This window comes from Caloenas nicobarica, chromosome 10 (genome assembly GCF_036013445.1).
Source record: "Caloenas nicobarica isolate bCalNic1 chromosome 10, bCalNic1.hap1, whole genome shotgun sequence".
Taxonomy (NCBI): Eukaryota; Metazoa; Chordata; class Aves; order Columbiformes; family Columbidae; genus Caloenas; species Caloenas nicobarica.
The window spans coordinates 12,947,309-12,968,607 of record NC_088254.1 but is presented as its reverse complement, the minus strand read 5'-3'; the positions used below and the strand labels follow the sequence as shown (position 1 = coordinate 12,968,607).

General features: G+C 40.8%; 1 protein-coding gene across 2 annotated transcripts; it reads left to right on the top strand.

Moving 5' to 3' along the window:
- The first annotated feature begins 2,320 nt into the window (after positions 1-2,320).
- On the top strand, positions 2,321-20,039 carry SLC30A4 (solute carrier family 30 member 4). Of its 2 annotated transcripts, XM_065642070.1 has the most exons (7): positions 2,321-3,156; positions 8,086-8,232; positions 13,524-13,677; positions 13,942-14,155; positions 14,463-14,568; positions 16,838-16,972; positions 17,644-20,039. In XM_065642070.1, exons 1-7 carry the CDS (start codon positions 2,766-2,768, stop codon positions 17,796-17,798), a joined length of 1,302 nt encoding a protein of 433 aa, XP_065498142.1. In that variant the 5' UTR covers positions 2,321-2,765; the 3' UTR covers positions 17,799-20,039. The 2 variants fall into 2 exon arrangements, with proteins under 2 accessions (XP_065498142.1, XP_065498143.1); XM_065642071.1 differs by lacking the exons at positions 13,524-13,677; positions 13,942-14,155; positions 14,463-14,568; positions 16,838-16,972; positions 17,644-20,039 and adding an exon at positions 13,157-13,487.
- The last annotated feature ends 1,260 nt before the right edge of the window (positions 20,040-21,299 follow it).

Sequence of the window (21,299 nt, the reverse complement as noted above, 5' to 3'; positions counted from 1 at the left end):
ATACATGTGTGACACTGTAACAGCAAATCATCGCATCCTTTTCATTTTACATTGTGGTAATTGTGCTCAGAAACTTTCAGTGCAACATTATCACCCACACATTGTGGATTTTATTGTAACCGATTTTAAAAGGAATCTAAGTAAAGATAGAATAGCAAATAGTATGTTTTAAACCATCAGCTTTTAAAGTGCTGTATGACTTCAGGAATGACAGTATGAAAAGCTAACATTAACAGCTGACTTCTTAAAAGCTCTCTGTCCTAATTAAGTGAACAAGGCTACAGAGGGAGTACAGCCTTGGCTGTCATAAAGGAGTGCAACAGGCTGTTAGAAAAAAGCTGCGTTCAACAGAGGTTCATCTTGACAATGCATTACTTGGTTCTTGACTTGACAAAACTCCAGAAAATCTGGTCTCAGTTATTCAGTAAAAAACAAACCAGCAAGACTTAGTGCGCTGGTTCAGGGTGTTAAGTCACCACAACTTACTCCTCCTCTTCAGTGCTAGAAGTTTCTGTCCCTGAAGGAGGGGCAGCAGAATGGAGCGTAAGCCTGTTCCTCAACCCTCCAATGCAAAGCTCAACATTTTGAGACAGAGTTTTCCAAGGAGTTTTGGCAGCTCCCACCTGGCCACCCAGTCATGCCTGTGTGCTCTGGCCCAGTTGTGCTGGGACAAGTGGTGAGACTGATGAAACATAGAGTTAAATCAACCTGAGCAGAACAAAAGCATTAAGAATGGCTAAACTGGAACACAGCTGGGAGCGTTTCCCTGCGCACCAAGGCTGGCTTAACAGGTTCTTAGCCTTGACTGCTCATTCTGACTCCCACACTGTTTGCTGCCCCCTCAGCTGTCATATGGATATCTATGCGAGTTGTGATCACAGAAGCAGTCTCAGTTATACATACGAATATATCCCAACCTCCTCCAATATGTATTTTTTAATTCTGGCTCATTTCAAGGACCCAGTTCATCGTCTGACTCCAAAACAATTGTGCTGATAACCCCGTTGGGGGAATTACAAGGTGGGTGGAAGGGCTGGGATAGCACCTTTTTAGCCACCTGACAAAGAATAATTTGAGATTACATGCTCAGGACAACTGCCATATTGTGAAGTGGCAAGGGACCTCAGACAAAGCATAACACTGTTTCTTACTGGACATCATTACAGAGAACGACAATAACCAATCTCCACCCAAGGCCAGTTTACCACACACGAGTCCCTCCTGCGGGGTGTGTTCCAAGAAGGGGCTCACTCCACGTTCTGAAGTGACAACCCGATGCATGCCAGTATCTGCTATCAGCCCTTGACCAGAAAGGGAGTGCCTTTCTCCAAAATCCAGCAGCTCTACACAGTTCTCTGATCTTTACTCGGAAACTTCCATCAACCAGGTCAAAAAACAGGATATGTACTTTCCCTCAGGTAGGCGTGTTTTTCCAGAAATGTTTATGATTTACGGAACTGACTGACGCAGTAACAAAATTTGGCTATGGGTGCTAATTGCCCCTGAATATGTGTAGGCTGGAAATTAGAAGAAAATTTCTAGTAATCAGACCAGAGAGGAGGGGGAATAATCTCTCAACAGAATTAATAAAGGCAAAAATCTAATTACTTCTAGTAAGAGCACAGTTATAGAAGGTATTATCTGACAGCAGGGCCTCTGAGGTTTGTTTCTCCCTACATCTTTCAAGGAATGCTCAGAAAGGCGCATGTGACTTCCTGCAACCTGACACTGCCCTGACGGGAGTTAGTGGAAAAGGTGTAAAGACCTGGGCCCTGACAGCGCAGGAAAGAAAAAAAAGCTGCACAATGCTAACTTGTGACTGCTAAAAATTTAAAGCCAAAGCATGGAACTATGCACTTCAGGCTTCCAGTGTACACGAAAACAGCTGCTTGTCTATCAGCAGATCATATTTGGATTTTACAGCTTTTACAGTTAGAAGTTTCTACCTCCCACCAAATTTATCCACCAAACACAAGCGCACGCAAAGACAGGAACGGCCTGTCGGGCTCCCACGAGGCAGGCAGGGGTTCCGCCAGGCCGGGCGCTGCTGAGCGGGCCCCGCCGCCCTCCCAGCTCGGCGGCCGTGCCCGGCCCCCCCACCTCCGCGGTCAGTGCGGGGGGCGGCGGGGGGCGAGAGCGGGGCTCGAACCCGTGGCCGGCCCGCGCGGAGAGCGCAGGCGCAGTGCCGCCGGGGGCCGCGGCGGTCTGCGGACGCGCAGGGGATGGCGGCTGCGCAGCGCCGGCCCGGCCCCTTCGCGCCCGCTGCCGCCGCCCTCCGCGGGGCTGGCCCGGGAGCGCGCAAGGATTTCGGCGGAGGCGCCGTCCCCGCCCGCGGCCATGCCTGGAGCGCGGCGCTGATGGATGCGACGCGCACGGCGGCGGCGGCGGCGCTCCCCCTGCGCCGGCAGGGAGGCGGCCCCGCCTGCCTGGCCGCGCCGTGAGCGGGGCTGCGCCGGCTGAGTGCGGCGGCCCGGGGCTCCGGGGAGTGACAGCGTCCGCGGCGCTTCACAGCTCGGCGCCGGGCGCGGAGGCGGGGGCCTGCGAGCGGCGGAGGCGGTGGTGTGGCTCCGTAGCGCCGGGGCGCTCCGCGGCTGAGCCCCGCGTTGCGTTCCGGCCGGCCTGCGCGGGGCCTGGCGGGGCGATGTAGGGGACATGCCCTGACGGGACGGCGAGCGGACGGGCGCCGCCTGCAAGGAGGAGCTGCGCCAGCAGAGCCGCCCGCGGCGAGTCGGTCGCACCCGGCGGGGTCCCCGGGCGCCGCCGCTATGGCTGGGCTCGGTCTCTGGACCAGCATCAAGTCGCTGCTGCGGAGGAACGAGGACCCCTTGTTCCTGAACGACTCCAGTGCCTTTGACTTCTCGGACGAGGTGGGGGACGAGGACTTCCCCCGGTTTAACAAGCTGCGAGTCGTGGTGTCGGACGACGCCTCGGAGTCGGCCCCGGAGACGCCGGTGAACGGGGCGCCCCCGGGCCTGCCCTCCGACGACGACTCCCTGCTGGATCGGGACATCGCGCTGCGCAGCGCCCGGGCCGGCCGGCCGGACCCCTGCAGCGGCTGCAGCAGCCGGCGGGAGCGCTCCAAGCAGAGGAAGGTGAAGCAGCGGCTGACACTCGCTGCCCTCCTCTACCTCCTCTTCATGACCGGAGAGCTCATAGGTGAGTCGGGGGCTTTTGTTGCCGTCTCTCTGGCCCGTGCGCCTCAGAGCCTGTTACGCTGCTCGAACTTTGATTTTAAATATTTACTAAGAGAAAGCACCTGTCATTTAGAGAGAGCAGAGCGATTAGCTGCAAGTTCAAGAGAGTGGGAAGGAGCGAAGTCCACCTGTGTCTGCCGTGCAAGAAAAGAGGACTTTGCAACTTCACTTACCCAAATCTCATCAATCTCCCCAAATGGCATAAAATACACATTTGTTATATGTCTAATGTTTTTTTATTTCTCCTGTTTTATAAGCTAGGGAGAAGTGACATTTTATTACAGATGTAAATAAAAGATGAATAACTTAATCGTCAGTATTTTTTAGTTAGTGCCATAAAATCTCCCTGTGTTTGCATCGAGAGAAATAGCGTTTCAAAGTGTGACATTTACCACAATAGCAAAACTAATATTAAGGGGTATTTGTCCTCATTCACCAGATACAGCAATACACTCTGTTATTTACAATTGAAATGACAAATCCTGAGCTATAAATAACAACCCAGTGAAGCAGCCACGCTCTTGACAACTTCCTGATGTCCTGCTGTGCTCTGGAGCAGCAGATGCTCCATCCAGACATAAATCTTATGATCAAAGTCAACTAAAATAACTATTTTAACACTTCCCATTACAACATGGAAGAATAATACCAAGTAGCTTAAGTTCTTTGTTAGTACTTGGCAGAAGTATGGTGGGTTTTTACCTGGAAGTTTTTTCCTATATAAGCATCTGATTGTTGTTGGCCGGAATGAATCCGGTGCTCAAGTTTAGCTTTTATTGCTCCCTCATAAAGACGTGCTATCGTTTGCTATTCAGGTTGAACAGAACCTGCGCATTATACAGCAGTCTGCACAAAACACCTGTGCTTTAGTTACTAGCCTATGGCAGCACAGGCTTGAAATAAACTTACATTTGAAGGTCCCTTGGATGCATAGATGAGCTATTAAATGTTATGGCTTCATCATTATCCAATCATTTTTACAAAGGATAGTATTTATCTGTTAATCTCTGTTCACTTACCAATTTAATATCAGTGTCCTGTTACCATCGTTTGGATACATCCGTGCCATTCAGTGCAAGTGTTTGGTGCTGCTCAGCCTCCTGAAGAACACTTGCTTCAACTCTCATCCCCTGTCCCCTGACTGGAAGTAGTGGGGAGTGTTAACCAGTGCCAGTGCATTGGCGGGTATGCTGAGCCAGGTCTCTCTGGCAACTATAACAATTAATTGCTTTTAAATTGCTTCCATTTTAACACACAAGTCTAAATCAGAGCTAATCAGATGAGTTATTTGCCACAATCCACCAGGGGAAAAAAAAATCAAGTCAAAGTCTTTCTGGAAGCAAATAACAGAGATGCCTCAGGTATAGTAACATGAGACCTACATCCCCCTCCTCACCCATGCAGATTTGGTCCATAATGACTGAAGATCTGATCTCTGCTTGTGTGAAGTGAGTTCATGCTCTTGGATCGCTTGTTCTAGGACAGTTGTGAATTGTGGCGTTAAGACAGAAACTCTACAAGATAGATAGGGAGCAAAATCATTGCTTAAGTATAAATTATAAGTTTGTCTCACATACATAGAAAAAAATCCCCAGGAGAAATGAAATGGTCCATTTTTCAGATAGACACCAGAATACTGACTATATCTGCACCAGCTTTATTTGAGGCCTTAATGTGAGTTAATGGAAAAAAGTGCTTTTGTCCTTCAACATCTCTCAGTGTGTGGTTAGTCATTAATAATGCTGCCACAATACATCAGCTCATCACAGATAGGGCACTGCACACCAAACCTGTGCCAGGGATCTGGTTGAATGTCTCCATTTGCTCCCAGCTGTTTTTTTTCTCTGGCTGAGATTTTGGTTCAGCATGAACTCAGGTAAATTTGGTAAGCAACATAGTGTTGTATCTCAGATGTAGATATCCTTTAAGATGACAGTGATTTTATTTGATTGTATTCATATCACAGTTCTGATATATGCTGAGTTTAGTTCATTTGAAGGGCCCTTTACTGAATAATATTTCTGAGCTGTTGGCAGCTTGATGCTGAAGTCACTAATTGTGTATCTGTTGAGGCTTCTGATCCGATTCATACTATTGCAGACCTCTCTGTAGCTAGTGCAGGGAGAACTCTAGAAATAATGTTAAGAGTAAAAATACTCTCTCATCACTGTCACATCATCTGTTGTTTTTCCCTTAGAGCAAGGACTTCCGCAAGCTCAGCTCAGCACAGGGTAGTGGATTTGTTTGTACAAATCATTTACTACTCTAGCAGAGGCTCATCCTCCGCAGGTTTTGTACACTATTACCAGCCTAATTTCATTATTTGGGCACTGAGGCAGACAGTGCTAAGGGCCAGACCCATAAAACATTCAGGCATCCAGCTTCCAGAGAGAGCAGTTAGAGGACTTGGCTATCTCTGTACTCTCGTGGATCTTGACCTGAATGACTTGTCATAGGACAAGAAATCAGCAGGAGAACAAGTAATTAAAAATGGAGCCCTCAAGTCTTGGGTCAGTGCCCTACCCGGTTATTTCGCACCAGCCCTGTGTTGTGTTCTGTCTGGTTGGTTTCAAATTCTGGAACTTTTTAGACTGATCTGTAGCTCAGATATTTGGGAAACTTTAATCACATAGGACATTTTAACTTACTTCTTTCTACGATCTTTCACAGATTTGAGTTTCTAAGAAAAAGGCAAAAGACCCTATGACACAATTAATTTGTTCAGTAAAAATCTTTCTGCTGTCTGTTACCAATATCAACATGAAGGAAATCTTGTTTCAGCAGCTTTGTTGTGAAATCTTGATAGGCATATTTTTTCCGAAGTACAGCCAAGCTCATTACCCCAGCCCACTTCAGTGTTTGTTGTTTAATTTGATGAACAGTCATTGTAAAAGTCAGATAAGATAACAACTTACACTTTGTGGGAACCATTTTGCATCAATAAATGAAAAACATACTGCAAGTCCTAGTTAGCTGGAAACATCAAAACCCTGTCAGAAGAGCAATGTTTAGAGATTTCTAATTGATCACCCCTGAGGAGGACTGCTGTCCTTCACAGGTCACTGAAAACAGTGGTGAACCATCAAGCTGTCTGTTTGTAAAGGTTATAGATGTCTTTTTTTTCTCCAAGTTGCCCATCATGTTTAAATAGCCTTTAGGCAGTACCTTTAACCAAGCAATGAACCGATATTTTTGGAAATGGAGAACCTTTTATTTCAGTATTTCATAAATCTTAATTATATTTTCTTAATCCACATGCTGCATGATGATTAGCTTCAGTACCTGAATTCCTTCTTTATAATTTTATTTGTAAAGTCTTTGAAAGTGAGAGGCTAGCTGAAATAGGATTGACTCATCTTAGACTGAAGTTATTCTCAAAAGTAATACATGTGAATTAACATACATACCTTAAATGATCATACACATAAACTACTGAGTTGAACGTCCTTAGATAAAAATTGTTGTTTCTTCTCTGTTGACTATAAGAGGCCAAGTTCCACATTTCTAAGGCATATTTTTTTCAATTATGTGAGAACAAAAATTAATTCAGAAATGAGAGGCATAACTGATTTTACTAAAAAATCTGCTGAATTGCTAAATCTTAAAAACTCATTATTTTTGAGCCGTGATGGCCTTTGGAAAACTTCAGCCTCAGAAGAATTTGACTTAGAAACTTATGAACAACTGAAGAAGGGGCGGGTAGAGGAAGGGAACTGGTTGAAATGTGGTATATTTGGTAGTTACCCCCAGAGCAAGCAATACTACAGTATCAGCCACGCTGCTCGGGTTTGGCCGGGGAGGAGACTGTAGTTCTGTCTGCAGGTGTGTGTGAACAAACACACACACACACGTTTTAGGGCTAGTCTGGAAAGCCATCAGCCAGCTGTGAATTTCCCTTTGCTCTTCCCTCATGGGCAGCCTCTTCACTAAGGCAGTTTTAATTGTGTATGAAAACACCTTCACTTGAAATGTTAGTTGGAGGCTCTAGCCTGTCAAATGGCATGCCAGCTGCATGCTTTGCTCAGTAGAATTTACAGGCTGAATGACAATCTCAAGGTAAAAAGAGAAACTAAATCATAGCTGAACTGACACTAAAAATGTGATCTTTTCTGAGAAAATGGGCTTACCTTCATGCATATGGAAGGCAACGCAGCCTGTTCTTGATTCCCCTTTGGAGAAGGGCTGCTTAAGAGAGAGGTGCATTGTTTAAATCTCCCAGCGATCCGATAGCAGCATTAGCAATTGAATTGTAACAAAGATATTAACCTTTGATCTGAGGTTGTCTCAACAGAGCTCGTAATTACAAGAAAAAATTACAGTAATAAATAACAAAGAAAAAGGCTGCGCAAGTCAAAGTTATTGTCTGTAATATATATTAGCAGAACTTATACACCCTTGCCAAGACTGAGTAACGAAGGTTAAAAGACAATGTAATAAAAAGGGGGCAGGGTAAATTTCTGTGCCGTCGAGTCACTGGGTTTCTGTCCCTGTTCCTTAATGTCAAAATGTTTAACAAATGTAGTTTAATAAAAGGATCAGCTGATTAAACACATGCAATAATATATATAGAAAAAATTAAAAAAACATTTTGGGCGTGATCTTGCAAACGTTATGTTGCAAGTAGTCTCCACGAGAATAATAGGACTGAATCCTTTCTATGTTACTCTTAATAGAAAGCACACTTCACTGCACTTGTAACTATGGTAGCTTTAAATTATAGTACGGCATTTTGATTGCAATGGAAAAAAAACCCAACTTTAGTAATTATAACAAGTGCTCTCATGCACTCAATGCACTGTTCTGAAAATAAATAATGGTAGGCTATGCCAAGAGGGTTATTATCCAGAATCATTAATGCCATACGTCCTAACTTTTCCAACTTCATTTTCAGGTGGATATGTTGCTAACAGTCTAGCAATTATGACAGATGCACTTCATATGTTAACTGACCTCAGCGGTATTATTTTGACCCTGCTTGCTCTCTGGCTGTCTGCAAAATCTCCCACAAAGAGGTTCACTTTTGGATTTCATCGCTTAGGTATGTAGATATCAGCTTTTGTTATTAACAGAGTATTTTAAACAAGAACTAAAGACCACCTAATTCCAGAAGAATAGGTAATCAGAAGGAAAGTAGCAACAAACCTAAAAGTTGCTTTATGTTTAACACCCTGACTTTAATGTCATTTCACTGAGCATTGTTGATCTCCTGCATAGGTTGTATTACCACAAGAGAATAAACAGTAAAAAAAAAAAATTTAAAATTTTAAACCTCAGCCAAAAGTCAAAGTTGGGTGTCAGAGTTTCACTCACTGGGAGCAGGACAAGTCTCTCCATCTCTATGGAACTGGGACTTAACCAGATGCAGAGTCAATTCTGAATGCTTGATTCATCTTCCATCTTACAGAGAAAGGCCGGGGAACTGTATACACGATGACATTGTAAATATGACATCCTACAAATGAGCCATGGCCTGAAAAGCTTCAAGAGGTTTCAGAGGAGAGCAGCTCTCCCCAGCAGGAAGAAGGGTGGATATTCAGCTGTGTTTCACAGCCCATCCATAGTCTGTAGCATTAGGTCAGGCCTCTGCACAACTTTGTGCTTTGGAGTTGAGGCTGTTGAGCAAAAAGGGGACACGTTCTTCGGTCACTCACTGCTGTACCACTGTCACTGCTGTGTGACGCACTGAGGAGCTTGCTGGTGCAGGAGCTGTACATGTCAGTCAGTTGTTGTTCACAACAGGTTGTTGCCAGGAGTCATGGAATCTCATTGACTTCAGTGGAATTATGACACTGGCAAAAGGTCCTATTCGATGTGAAAAATGACATCTTAATCCAGAACTAAAAAGTTCTGTAGAGCGTATTATCAGAGAGCTCTGCCCTGCCAGAAGCCGCATAAATCAGTATTCCCCTTGTGCTCCCCAAACCACACAAAGCAGAGGTCAAAGTGTCCCATGGTTTGCAATATAGTAAGTTACTTAACCTCTGCCCATTTTAGGTGTTTCTAAGAAGAAGTATAGACAGAATTATGAACTAAACTTTGGAAGGGTATTTTCAGGATTCATTACTTCACATTTGGAAATGTAATGATAAAGGGTGTTTTCATGTTGTTGGTAACTGCATATAATAATTCGTAATATACAGCTGCAGGTCTTGTAGACATTTTACCAAAATCTTCAATCTTTATTTTTCATTAAATAAATAATTTTTAGTGTCACAATTTGCCACCTCTGCTCTGTACATTCTATAGTGTATATTTTTCAAGGAATTTCAAAGTCTTGTGTAGTCATTATTTGCAATTCTTATTTTGGCTGATAGAACAGCAGCAGAATTCAACAACTCCATCACTCCTAGTCATTTGTCATCAGTTAGTCACTAATGCATGAATGCATAACTGTACACCAGCAAAGATCTTTGGGGCTTTAGCAAGAAAGCATTAACAATGCTAATGTTTCCCATTACAAGCTTTTCTTTCAAGAAGTTTTAATTCTGTGATAGGAGCTCCCCTAATACTGAAACCTGACCTGCCAGGTATGCCCCTGGCATTTGCTTATACTACCCGGAAGGATGTCTGCTAGCATTTATACACATTGTAACTCTTACTTAAAAATACTTTGAGTAGTTAGTGTCTTTGTAACTCTTCTAAAACCAAACAGTATATATATTGACCATGCCATAGCCTAGCTTAAAACGAGTTAATCTTAAAAATAAAAGTAACTTACTTAACCATTAAAATCTTACTCAGTTCTGTACATTTTCACTGACTTTTCAATTAATTTGAGGGCTCCGTAGCATTTTGCAAACAGAAATCTCTGAGGATTCCTGCCACCTCACTTTCTATGTATTTTTTTTTTTCTTCCCCGTTTTACTGCCAAGAAAAGTACTGGCCATACTGATCCAATGGTGGCCCATAGGCCAGATCTGGCCCATAGAATTAGTCCATATAACCCACCATCTTCTCCCTGGGAAAAGTTACAGGGAGCAGCTTCTCTGCTGCCCAGTGCCAGTAGCTGGTCAATCACTAGAACAAGGTTGTGGAGTCTCTGCAGTTGGAAACACTCAAACCCCAACTGGACACGGCCCTGAGCAAGCTGCTGTAGCTGACCCTGTTTTGAGCAGGACTACACAAGTTCCAGGGGCTCCTTTCCACCTCAGCCGTTCTGCCAGAGTAGCAGCAGCGCAGCTCTCGCTGTGGAAGGAGGAAGAACTAGAGCCTGGGAGTGGGGGGAGAGTTTCTGGGGCTGCAGTGAGGAGAGGGCCCTGGAAAGGACCTCCAAACCTTGACCTGGGCTCTGCAAGCATAGAAGAGGGAATGGTTCAAAATTACTGTACACAGGGGTTTTTTTAAAGTCACATTTGTGAAATTTATTTGCCTGATTTTAGGCACCCAGTCTGAATGCCGTGGCCTGAGGGCCCAGTTTCACACATTCGTGATTGCTGGCAATGGAACAAAGCTTCTTCTAGGGCATATCCTCGCTGTAATACATTTTTCCAAATATCCTATATGTAAGAAGCTTGTCAGCAAATAATATGAGCTCAACAATAGCTTGAATTTCATGGGGGAGATCTTTAAACATGAATGTTAAAAATAGGGTGCAGATTGAGCATCTGTTACAGCAAAAATGTGGAGCATTTGTTTAAATCTGGGAATATGTGCAAGAACCCTCTCATCACTGACCTGCTTTGCATTAAATTTTACGATAATCTATATATACAGTAAGCATGAAAACATTCTAATGAACAATGTTTCTGGTGCTCATTATCACTTTTGTTTGCAGAATGATGAATTTTTAAACTCATTCTCATAAACACGGCACTGTAAAGACAACAGACGTATTAGTTTTCTAGTCAGATTCCAGAAGGAACTTAGCACTAGTTTTCATTTATTTGAATTCTCCTTGAATACATAATGTGTATGCTCCATCTTCACTTTTATTCCATTTTCAGTGGTGAAAAGGAAGCTGACAGATTCAGGAATGGGTTAGAAAAGTGAAGAGAAAATAATGGAAATTGCAGCCATGTCAAAAAAAGATTATATTCTTGAAGCCAAAAATAGTTCTGTTTCACCACCAAGTGGAGATACCTCCTTCTCAGCAAGACACAGGGCAGATCTAAGCATAGATATGGAACCTGGCGTTTTTCCATTGCTGCAGAGACAACATTAGTAATGACAGAATCAGTCAGTCCACTGAGACAGTGCATAGTTCATTTCACGAAAAGTGAAAGATCTCAGCACAAATCTACAATGCTGACAGGACAATGACTCTGTGAAAGAAACTGCAAGGAAAACACTGGTTTCTGTTGCAGGAAACACAGTTATAGACTAAACCCACAATAAGTTATTTCTCTGGTAAATGCTAATGTGCTATGGCTTCACAAATTTTTTTGAAAAGCATTCTGGAAAACCTTCTAAGCAATGGTGGTGGGGTTTTTTTTGTTGTTTTTGGTTTTTGTTGTTGGTTTTGTTTGTTTGTGGGTTTTTTTGGTGGGTTTTTTTTGTTTTTTTTCCAGGCAGTTGCCTTGAACAATCTGCCTGCTTTGTAAAGAACACTGCCCCTTGCATGGATATTTCCAGGATTTTCATGTTGCTCTGAAATAATCTGAGATTGTGACAGTTGCCTTTCAGAGCCTTATTAGCGTCTGGAAATGCTGATACTCGTCCAGGCATTGACATGCCACCCAACAGCTGAATGCGTTGGTGTGAGTCTCTTCTCCCATAATGGTGTTAAAAATTCAGTGTATGGATCAAGTGGTTTTTATCGTGATATTCAATAAATAAAATGAAGGCAGTTCTGTGTTAAAAGTGACACCTTCTGCGGTAACCCAAGTTTTACTACACACTGACAGATTCAGAGCAGAGGGAGAAGTGAGGCAATTCTCAGGTCAGGATTCTTAGCGCTGTGGTACAGCCAAGAGCAGAATTTTGCCCTTATGGGGGAATAAATCAGGGCAATGTGTGGAACAAGGGGGAAGAACAACCATTATAGTTCCAAGTAAATTAATTCCAACTCAGATCTTTGAATTCACACAGGAAGGCTAAAATCCCAGTGATCCATCTGGCAAGTGACAGTAATGAGCATTACACATAATGACTACAGATTACTCAGGCCTGGCTGCAGATTTACATGCAATACAATGGAGCGAGTATTAAGGTCTTCCCGGTGCTTTGTGTAAAGCCCTGTATTAACTTGCTTATAACTGAGACAGATTTTTAAGTGGGCCAGTGTTTTCTCTGTAAAGTATCTTGCCTTTTTTTTTTTTCAGTTTCAGCTGCAACAGGGAAATAATGTTCAGAATATGAAGCTAGAGTAAAAGTACGTTTATGTTAAAAGGAATCTAGTGACCCATTTGGAAATACCTATATTCTTTACAGTAGGACCTTAAAACTGTAACATGGACTCCACCCTCCTCAGGCTTCTGTACGCTATTACCAGCCCAATTTCATGACTTGGGTACTGAGGCAGACAGCACTAAGGTCCAGACTCATAAAATATTCAGGGCTCTTTACCTCACATCAGAACAGCAGGAACCTTGTAGAGAGCTGTAACCACTCTCCACAGATTTAAATGGCAGCAGAAGGTGCATGACAATGAAATATTAGGAGTTTTTATTAACTTTCTGGTTTTCTCTTTATATAGATGTATGTGTCCTTTTGAAAAGTCCCTGCTGATGAAATAAGTCCTACACCAAAGTGTTGGTCATGACACTCTTACTTTTGTGAAATGAATATTTGGTAAACATTAGATAATGTTAAAACAGCAATACAGAAACTTACATTAAGCAATCCTTTGTAGCTGAAATCTGCAATAAATAACATGTATATACACATATATCAAGAAGCTTAGGAGTAATATGTCTGACAAGTTTGTACTGTTCAGTTCCTTAAATACATAAGGAAATATAAAACTAATTTCTAAATCCAGGTTGATATTGCGGACACTTGAAATCAAGCTCTCTTCTTTTTAGGTGGGCCAGTGCTGTTTGAGATCACCTATTTTCCTCTCCTCTGGACAGGGCCTTTGTTTGCAACTTCTTCAGACAACCCAGAACTTTTGCCTGAGAAGTCACAGTCATCGCTTGTGCAGAAGTTTTCAGAGAAAACAGAATTTGAGGGATATACAGACAGTGAAGTGTGAAGGAGTTGATTAGAACAAACTCCATTTGTTAATCCTATTTTAAGAGTTTTATTTACCACGCAACTTGTTAGTTGTGCATTAGGGTTATAATATGCATAAAATAGTTGCAATAATTAAGGCTCTGTCCACATTCTAATTTGGAAATAGAAATAGATCCGAGACTCACTTTTGTAATGTTGTTTCCTTTCTGTTTGCAGAAGTATTGTCAGCCATCATTAGTGTATTGCTGGTCTATATCCTTATGGCATTCCTCTTGTATGAAGCTGTTCAGAGAACTATCCATATGGACTATGAAATAAATGGCGATATCATGCTGATTACAGCAGCTGTTGGTGTTGCAGTTAACTTAATGTAAGATCTCCCTTTCTCTCCATTAAAATTCATAAATGTATTTCTGAATAAGCTGCTAATTCATTCATGCCCTGTAACTTTCTCATGCAGTGTAATTTTGCTGGACCTCTTCATTTTCATAATTAAGACATGAAATGATACTGAGTATTACTTTTTCAATTCTTTGGTTTAAAATGAAAGAAAGAGAAGCAACAACAACAAAAAAACCCACTCACCGAACTCTAAAGCCTGTTTCTTGGAGTGTTTTTCTTCTTTCACTTTCAGAATGGGTTTTTTGCTGAATCAATCTGGCCACCTTCACTCCCACTCCCATTCCCACGCTCACTCTCGCGTACCTCAGTCGAACTCTCCTAACACAGCCCAGAGCGGGGGCCATGGGCACAGCAGCCTTGCCGTGAGAGCAGCGTTTGTCCATGCCCTTGGGGACCTGGTACAGAGTATCGGGGTGCTCGTAGCTGCATACATCATACGCTTTAAGGTAAGGAATGGGTGGTCTTTGAGGCAGACTGGGATTTTTTTAAAAATTTTGACTCCAGTGATTAAATTTAAAATGGACTGGGTTTTATAAGTTATTAAAAAAACCCACTTTGTGACATTCTATTATAAGCTTCATACATTCATGCAAAATAAGCAAATACTATCTCTCTTATGTATTTTGTAAGTATTCCAAAGAAAATAAATATGAATGAAAGTTGGAGCTAGAAGTAACTGCATTTTCTGACTCACATTTTTATAAGTGAGCTCATTTTCATACATCCTTTAACATTTTGGAACTTCCCTTGCAGCCAGAGTACAAGATTGCTGATCCTATATGTACATATGTATTTTCCATACTGGTGGTTTTGACAACAGTTCGAATTCTGTGTGACACAGGAGTTATTATTATGGAAGGTAAGATCTGTGCACAGTCTGCAGTACTTTACATGCCAAACACCAGTGAGTGTTGGCACTTTTTGGACATAATCACCATCTCTAACAAAGTGGATTGTGTCTGGAGACCTGTTTGTCCTGCTGCTGCTGTGGTCTGTTGGTTCTTGACGGCTCAGCTAAGTTGCAGCGGTTTTTAGAGGCCTTTGACCTCTGCACTGAAATGTACAGCTCTTCCTTCTGTGTCTGCAGCGGCTATCGCTAAACTCAGTGAAGTTTGCCCAGACTCAATTCTACATTTTTCACATTAAGTACTTGTAAGGTGAAGTGAATGTGAACACGTATAAAAGGAGGATGCAAGCTGAGGCCCAATGGCTGGACAAGTGGTTCACAGCTGTCCTGTCTTCCCCTTTTCCACAAGCGCTGTGGTGTTACTTGTGTGACCATAGGCAAAGCTACAAGTAATGAGCGGTGTAAAAAGGAAGAAAAAAAAAAGAAAGGAAGAAAAAAAGGAAGAAAAAGCTGAACATAAGCTGAAGAATGTTATCTCATATGGTGACTTAAAGATGCCAGCAACATTCTTTGCCTTATTATAACTCACATGCCAACTCTTACTGCTTGATCTAGTACTTTTACCTTATGAAAGTGAAAACATTAGGGATGGGAGAAAAATCCTATGTTTTAGCTGCACGGTCCTAGCTGTCTCATGTGAGCTGTTATTGACTTCACTTTTATTATGTTACAAGACTAAATCAAGGACCTAGAAATCTTCAATGTCAAGTGCTTTTGCTCTAGTTTAAGAGGAAAAAAATATCCAACAAAATGGAAGTTCATCAAAAAGGCAAAAATGGGGAAATTTGCTTAAGCAACCTCAATTAGCTCCAAACCAATAGCTAAGATTTAGCTGAAGAAAACAGATAAGACAAGCTAATGATGTGTCCGATTCCAGATGTTTGAGTTGTAGTTATTTGCATTGTTATGACAACTGGGATACCTATCTCTGCATCAATGGCGTTATTAAAAGTGATGATAGGTGGGCTGTATGTATGCTAGGGAATATTTCTAACTCAAATTCAGGATATCCAGAGAATGGACTCCCATTTATGTTGGAGACTACTGCTACAACAGAGTCCTTGGAGCTGTATCAGCTTTCAATATTAACCTCAGTTTCATCATTATACTAGGAATGCTAAATTTAAAAACTTAAATGATTATCTAATACAAGCAATGAGATTCTAGCTTTTAATATAGATCTATAAGGCAGCATGGAAGTCTATTAATAGCATGATGCAAGAAATAAAAAATTAAATCCATGTTTCCTGGGAAAAAGAAAGCTGTAGAAATAGTACCAGGCAGTTAGCTAGTTATTTAACAGCTAAGTAATTTTTTGGTAGTCTTCACTAGAAGGAAAAGCTTGTTTAATGAGAGACAATTCTAGACACTGAACTTTCAAGAGAGAACTAATGCAATTTAAAAGACAGTAAGGCATCAGGTTCAGAGAGGAGTCATTCAAAAATGCTGAAGAAATGTGAGAAGCAAGTGGCTGAAGTCCTCATAGTATATATAATCAAACCCCATAGAACTGGAAGTTAAGCGGTAAAAAGCTATGATAGAAACAAGACTATTCAGAAACAGAGTTTATTCAGTGTTTTTGTGCTCGTGCCCGTGTTGATCATCTAAAATTTTGATTCTGTCCTTTGTACAGCTAGAGGGTGGAGTAGGGAAGGTACAGAAGTGCTGTAGCTGCTGAAAATACTACATCCAAAAGGGCTTGGTCAGTGCAATCACTGATTTGCAAAGATGCCATGCTGTAAGACAGAAGCAATATATATTTAACCACTGCAGATGGATTACTATGAGCATTTGAAAATTATACTAGTTAACCTGAAGAGAGAAATTTCAGGAAACAGGCCCTAGTTGTGGTTTTTGTTTTTTCAGATTCTGACTTAGAGTCTGTTCTAAGCAGTTATCAGGGGTCAGGAGCTGCAGTAAAGCTGTCTGCACAAGTACATTGCTCCAAAAGATCTAATACAGGCTATTGCCAGAGACCAGATTCTAGACAGGATAAATTACATTTGAGACAATGCTGCAATTTCTGTACAACTTCTGTATCATACTGGACTTAACATGCGAATCTGCATATTCTTCTCTATTGATAACTTGGAAGTTACTAATAATTTCCAACAGCACAAATTATAAACTCTGTTGACATTGAGATCTGTCATGACATTTTAAAGGCCACTGAGAGTTTGCAGAAGACAGAATTCATTTTACCTCTTGTTTGGTATCACAGGAGTTCCAAAGCATTTAAATGTGGATCGCATTAAGGAAGACTTGATGAAAATTGAAGATGTTTATTCTATAGAAGATTTAAATGTTTGGTCTCTCACTGCAGGAAAAACAGCTGCCATAGTCCACTTGCAACTAGGTAAGCTGCTATATAGCATAATTTTAAATTAAATCTAAGTGTAGAAAAAAACCCCAGCACTTCCTCTTAGTATTATTTAAGTTGAACTAGGAACTACCATTCTGTGAAAAAAAAAAAATCTACTATGTATGGTTTTATACAGTGAGGTACAGAACTCATTGGCCCAGAAAGACACAGCGTAAATGAAAATTTTGCAAAGAAATATATTCGTACTAAACCATCTAATACAGATTCTTTGGGTAGGGAAAAAAAAATCTCCTCATAATTTCCCTTATTTTGTTCAGGGAAAGACAGGGTGAAGTTCTAATGTGGAACAATCTAACATTTGAAAAATAAGTATGTTTTGCCAAAATACATGCTGATTTAGACATCTAAACAGTACCATGAATATTAATTCTTAGTAAGAATGCTCAATTTTGGGGGAGGGAGGGGAGCGCTGGGTCTAACACATACAATTCTATCAAGATGTGATTCTAGTTAGAGGATATAGACCTAAAGATGTAAAAGTAATATATAGAGAGTGCATAGTGACCACAGAACAATATTAAATTAATAAATGAGTGTGAATAAAGATTATTCTAGTTGGGAACACTGTGATAAATTTAAGAACAGCTGGATTGCCCAGGTTTCTTGAGGAACGAATTCTATTAATTATTTTCCCAATTTTCCAGTTCCTGGTAGTTCATCTAAATGGGAGGAAGTTCAGTCCAAGGCCCGACACCTGCTGCTGAACACCTTTGGAATGTACAAGTGCTCTGTGCAGCTTCAGACTTACAAACAGGAAAGGAGCAAAACCTGTGCAAGTTGTCAGAATTCCAGTGCCTAATTTCATATGTTTTGGGAACTGCTGCCTTATTCTTTATCTTGTAGTCAAAGACTGAGAGCAATAAATGCAAAATGAAAATGATCAAGTGGAAACCATTAATATGTGGATTTGTACCATGTAACATGCAGCAGGGAGAACTGGTGCTGCAAGAAGTGCAGCGGTTGCCCTACAGAACATATATTTCACTCTCTCCCTTGTACTGGTTTATTCGATTTTTTATGATTTTGAGACAGAACTGTTTTCAGATTGTTTACAAACTGCAACATGGCTCTGCAGATACCTCACAAATTACAGTCCAATATTGTCCTTTAATAACTATGTACCACAAAGTACCTGCACTGCAAATGGAGCATCAAGTATTCAGTATTTCAATTAAAGTCTCTAATACTGATCATACCAGGGTTCCATAATATGCCATGATCCCTGAACTCAGTATACAGTATTTTTGCAATAGTAATTTTCATACAGTATCTTAAACTATAATGCATACAGTGGTCATTTAATTATTTTGAAAACTGTCTCTTTGGAGGCACTGCAGAATACAGCATTTATTGTACCCAGACCAGAAAGTTAGCTTTAATCTGGGCATTCAGAGATCCAGACAGGAAGATGCTTGCCCAGACTTCTGGTATTTAACTAGAGACCCAACGCTGGACCGACCTGAGGTGTTTTAAGTGATCGGTTATCTTTAATGTATTTTAGAATAGGGTTTATACGTTAGAAACAGGTTATTTATTTTACAAAGTTTTGACTTGTAAGATGAATTTTTAATAATAATCTTGAATGTCTAAACCAACATTTGATTCACATTAAAAGGCCAGTTGATTTGCATGCATTCTAATTAATAAATGTCCTGTAATTGATCATTTTCCATTATTGTTTTGTTTTAAAAGAAAAATCAAGTGGCAGAAACTATGCTTGATGTGGAGATACTCTCAAACACAATCTACAGACATGCAAAATACATGCATCTTCTTAAAGGAAAGCGGGGAGCAGAAGTTTTAGATACGTTCTATTCCTTCAGTCACAGGTCTCTCACCTTTTAGTTTTTGCCTTGAGCACAGTATGGCAGTGTCCTGACAGGAATGCCACTGCAATAGCAGCCCCTCAATACTTTGCTTTATGAATAAAACAAAATCCAAACAATCTCAGTTACCTAATGGTGTTGGACAATAACATCGTAACAACCTACAGAGGCAGAAATGCCTTTTCTTATTTAGAGAGGGATGAGGCAATTTAAGAAGCATTTATTCATTCTCAAAGTCCACAAAACTGAATTGCTTAACCTCATGGTGGAATCACTGTACCTTGAATGTACACAGGATAATAAAACCTGGCACTAAGCTATCATACACCTCCAAGCTCCGATTCACACCTGCTTCTGAAGCCATTTCCATTGAAGAAGCTGAGGGCAACAAGAATATGACGTGCAAAGTTCATAAGATGGTAAGAACGCGGCTTTGAATATTTTTTAAGATTCAACTGGACAGGGTGCTGGGCCATCTTGTCTAGACCGTGCTTTTGCCAAGAAAGGTTGGACGAGGTGATCCTTGAGGTCCCTTCCAACCTGGTATCCTATGATTCTATGATAGGAACTTTTACTGACATCAACAGTAGTTCTGTATGTGGATCAGAAAGGAAAATTTTTGCAAAGTAATGGATATTGTGATATTCAGCTGTGAATAGTTAAGCTATTGTCTGTTTGAAACTGCTAGGGTTTCACATATTCATCAGGCTGATTTATACCTGCAATTGGTGGTAACAATCTTGGCTGCTTTCCTCCCCTTTTTTTGATGTAGGGGTCACACGATGAATTTTTAGAGGTGAGTACTGACAGCACAGTATTAATTTGGACAAAGTGCACATAACATCTGATTATGGTTGTATCTGTTCTGGCAAGAAATGGGAACGCTTGGGAGCACATACAGCTCGGAGGTGCACTAGCACTGTACTTGGAAAGTTAATGAATGCCTCAATGCAAACACTATCATTAAGCCATATCACAATTCATGAAAAACATGCGTCCCATCCTTACAAACTTACTGGAAAAAAATAACCACAAACAATAGGTATTTTGCACATACTAATATTCAAAGAGGTTTTAATTAAATTTGGGTTTACAGTTTCTGTAATTAGAAGTTAAAGTACAGTAGACATGTATTGTATTTGGAGTTTTTTATTGTAATAATTTACTACACATTTGTTTAATTGAAGAAAAAAGCAGAAATGTGTTGCTTTATTGTGGGTTTTATTAAATCAATTAAACTTCTCGTTGTCTTATAAAATACTTGTATTGCTGTCTCTTATCTTTGATTCTTACTGCAGCTGTTTTTTGAAGTGTCTGAACACTCAAGCTTAACTCAGTTTGGTGATGTTATATATTGAATGAGTTATGTCTCTGTCTTTAGTCAGAACAATGTAAGTCTTGTTATTTCCCATGCAATAATTGCACTTCAGAAAATATGAGCTGACAAAATATGGTAAAGGAACAGCCATAAACAACTGGCAAAACATTCTTGAAACCCTACATCCACCCTTGAGGGGCCTTTCTTATCAAAGCCTGTGGACTGGAAGGAGTTCAGAGAAAAAAACAACAGAAGGTGAAATGAGAATCAAGAATAAAAGAATGAACGTATCTCAAGTGACCCTGAAGTGTACATGCCCTGTTTTAAGGTCTAACTAAACTCACATGGAGATTTATATCCGTGTGACCTACGTCCAATCCTTTTATTCTTCTTTATTCAGGGTACAGGTTGTCTGGCACTACTATGTTTAATGTAAGAATCCAGTATCCTTCTGAATCTGCTATTATTATCAAAAGGAATGCACAGATGATCACTTATAATACTACTAGGGATGGCATAAACGAGCACAACAGAACTATAAAAATAACCAAGTAGAAACAATTAGTACACTTACTTAAAAGGATAAATATTAAAAAAATAACACTGATTTGCAAATAAACTTCCAGGAATTTATGGCCTAATAAACAATAACAGTACTTGGGAAGTGCAAGTGCCTATAAAAGAAAACAAATTATTTTTATAGACATTACAAGGTCATTTTCAGTATCAGGTTAGAGGAAAGGGACCTTAGTATAAATAAGAATCAGGTCTAATATTTTTCCAAGCAGCTCTCCAGCACATTCAGATTATTTCATTTACACACTCTTACACTACTCTTCCCTTTCTACAAAATCTTCTGCTTAAAATGCATTTACTTAGTGGGATTTCTCTCTCAGCAAGAGACTCAGAAGATTCGAGCGAGTTTCCACAACTAGTGTCCCTGCTTTCCAGAGCTGTGCTGCAATACTCGTGCTGACTGAACAGCTAAAATCCTGTGAAAATTCAGCCACCAAAACAGTCTACATTGGGAAGAGATCTTTCTTAATCAGTGATTGTCACCCATTCTTTCTGGAAGCATGGATACAGCTTTGATGACAACCTACTCATATGAGTCAATAAGCACTTTTATACAAAGCTCACTGTAAACCCTTGCATC

What these genes read in the sequence shown, in the direction of transcription:
- SLC30A4 (XM_065642070.1), top strand. Translation starts at nt 2,766, where the DNA reads ATGGCTGGGCTCGGTCTCTGGACCAGCATCAAGTCGCTGCTGCGGAGG. An exon ending in CATGACCGGAGAGCTCATAG is followed by an intron (nt 3,157 to 8,085) that starts GTGAGTCGGGGG and finishes CTTCATTTTCAG; the next exon opens with GTGGATATGTTGCTAACAGT. An exon ending in AGGAGTTATTATTATGGAAG is followed by an intron (nt 14,569 to 16,837) that starts GTAAGATCTGTG and finishes TTGGTATCACAG; the next exon opens with GAGTTCCAAAGCATTTAAAT.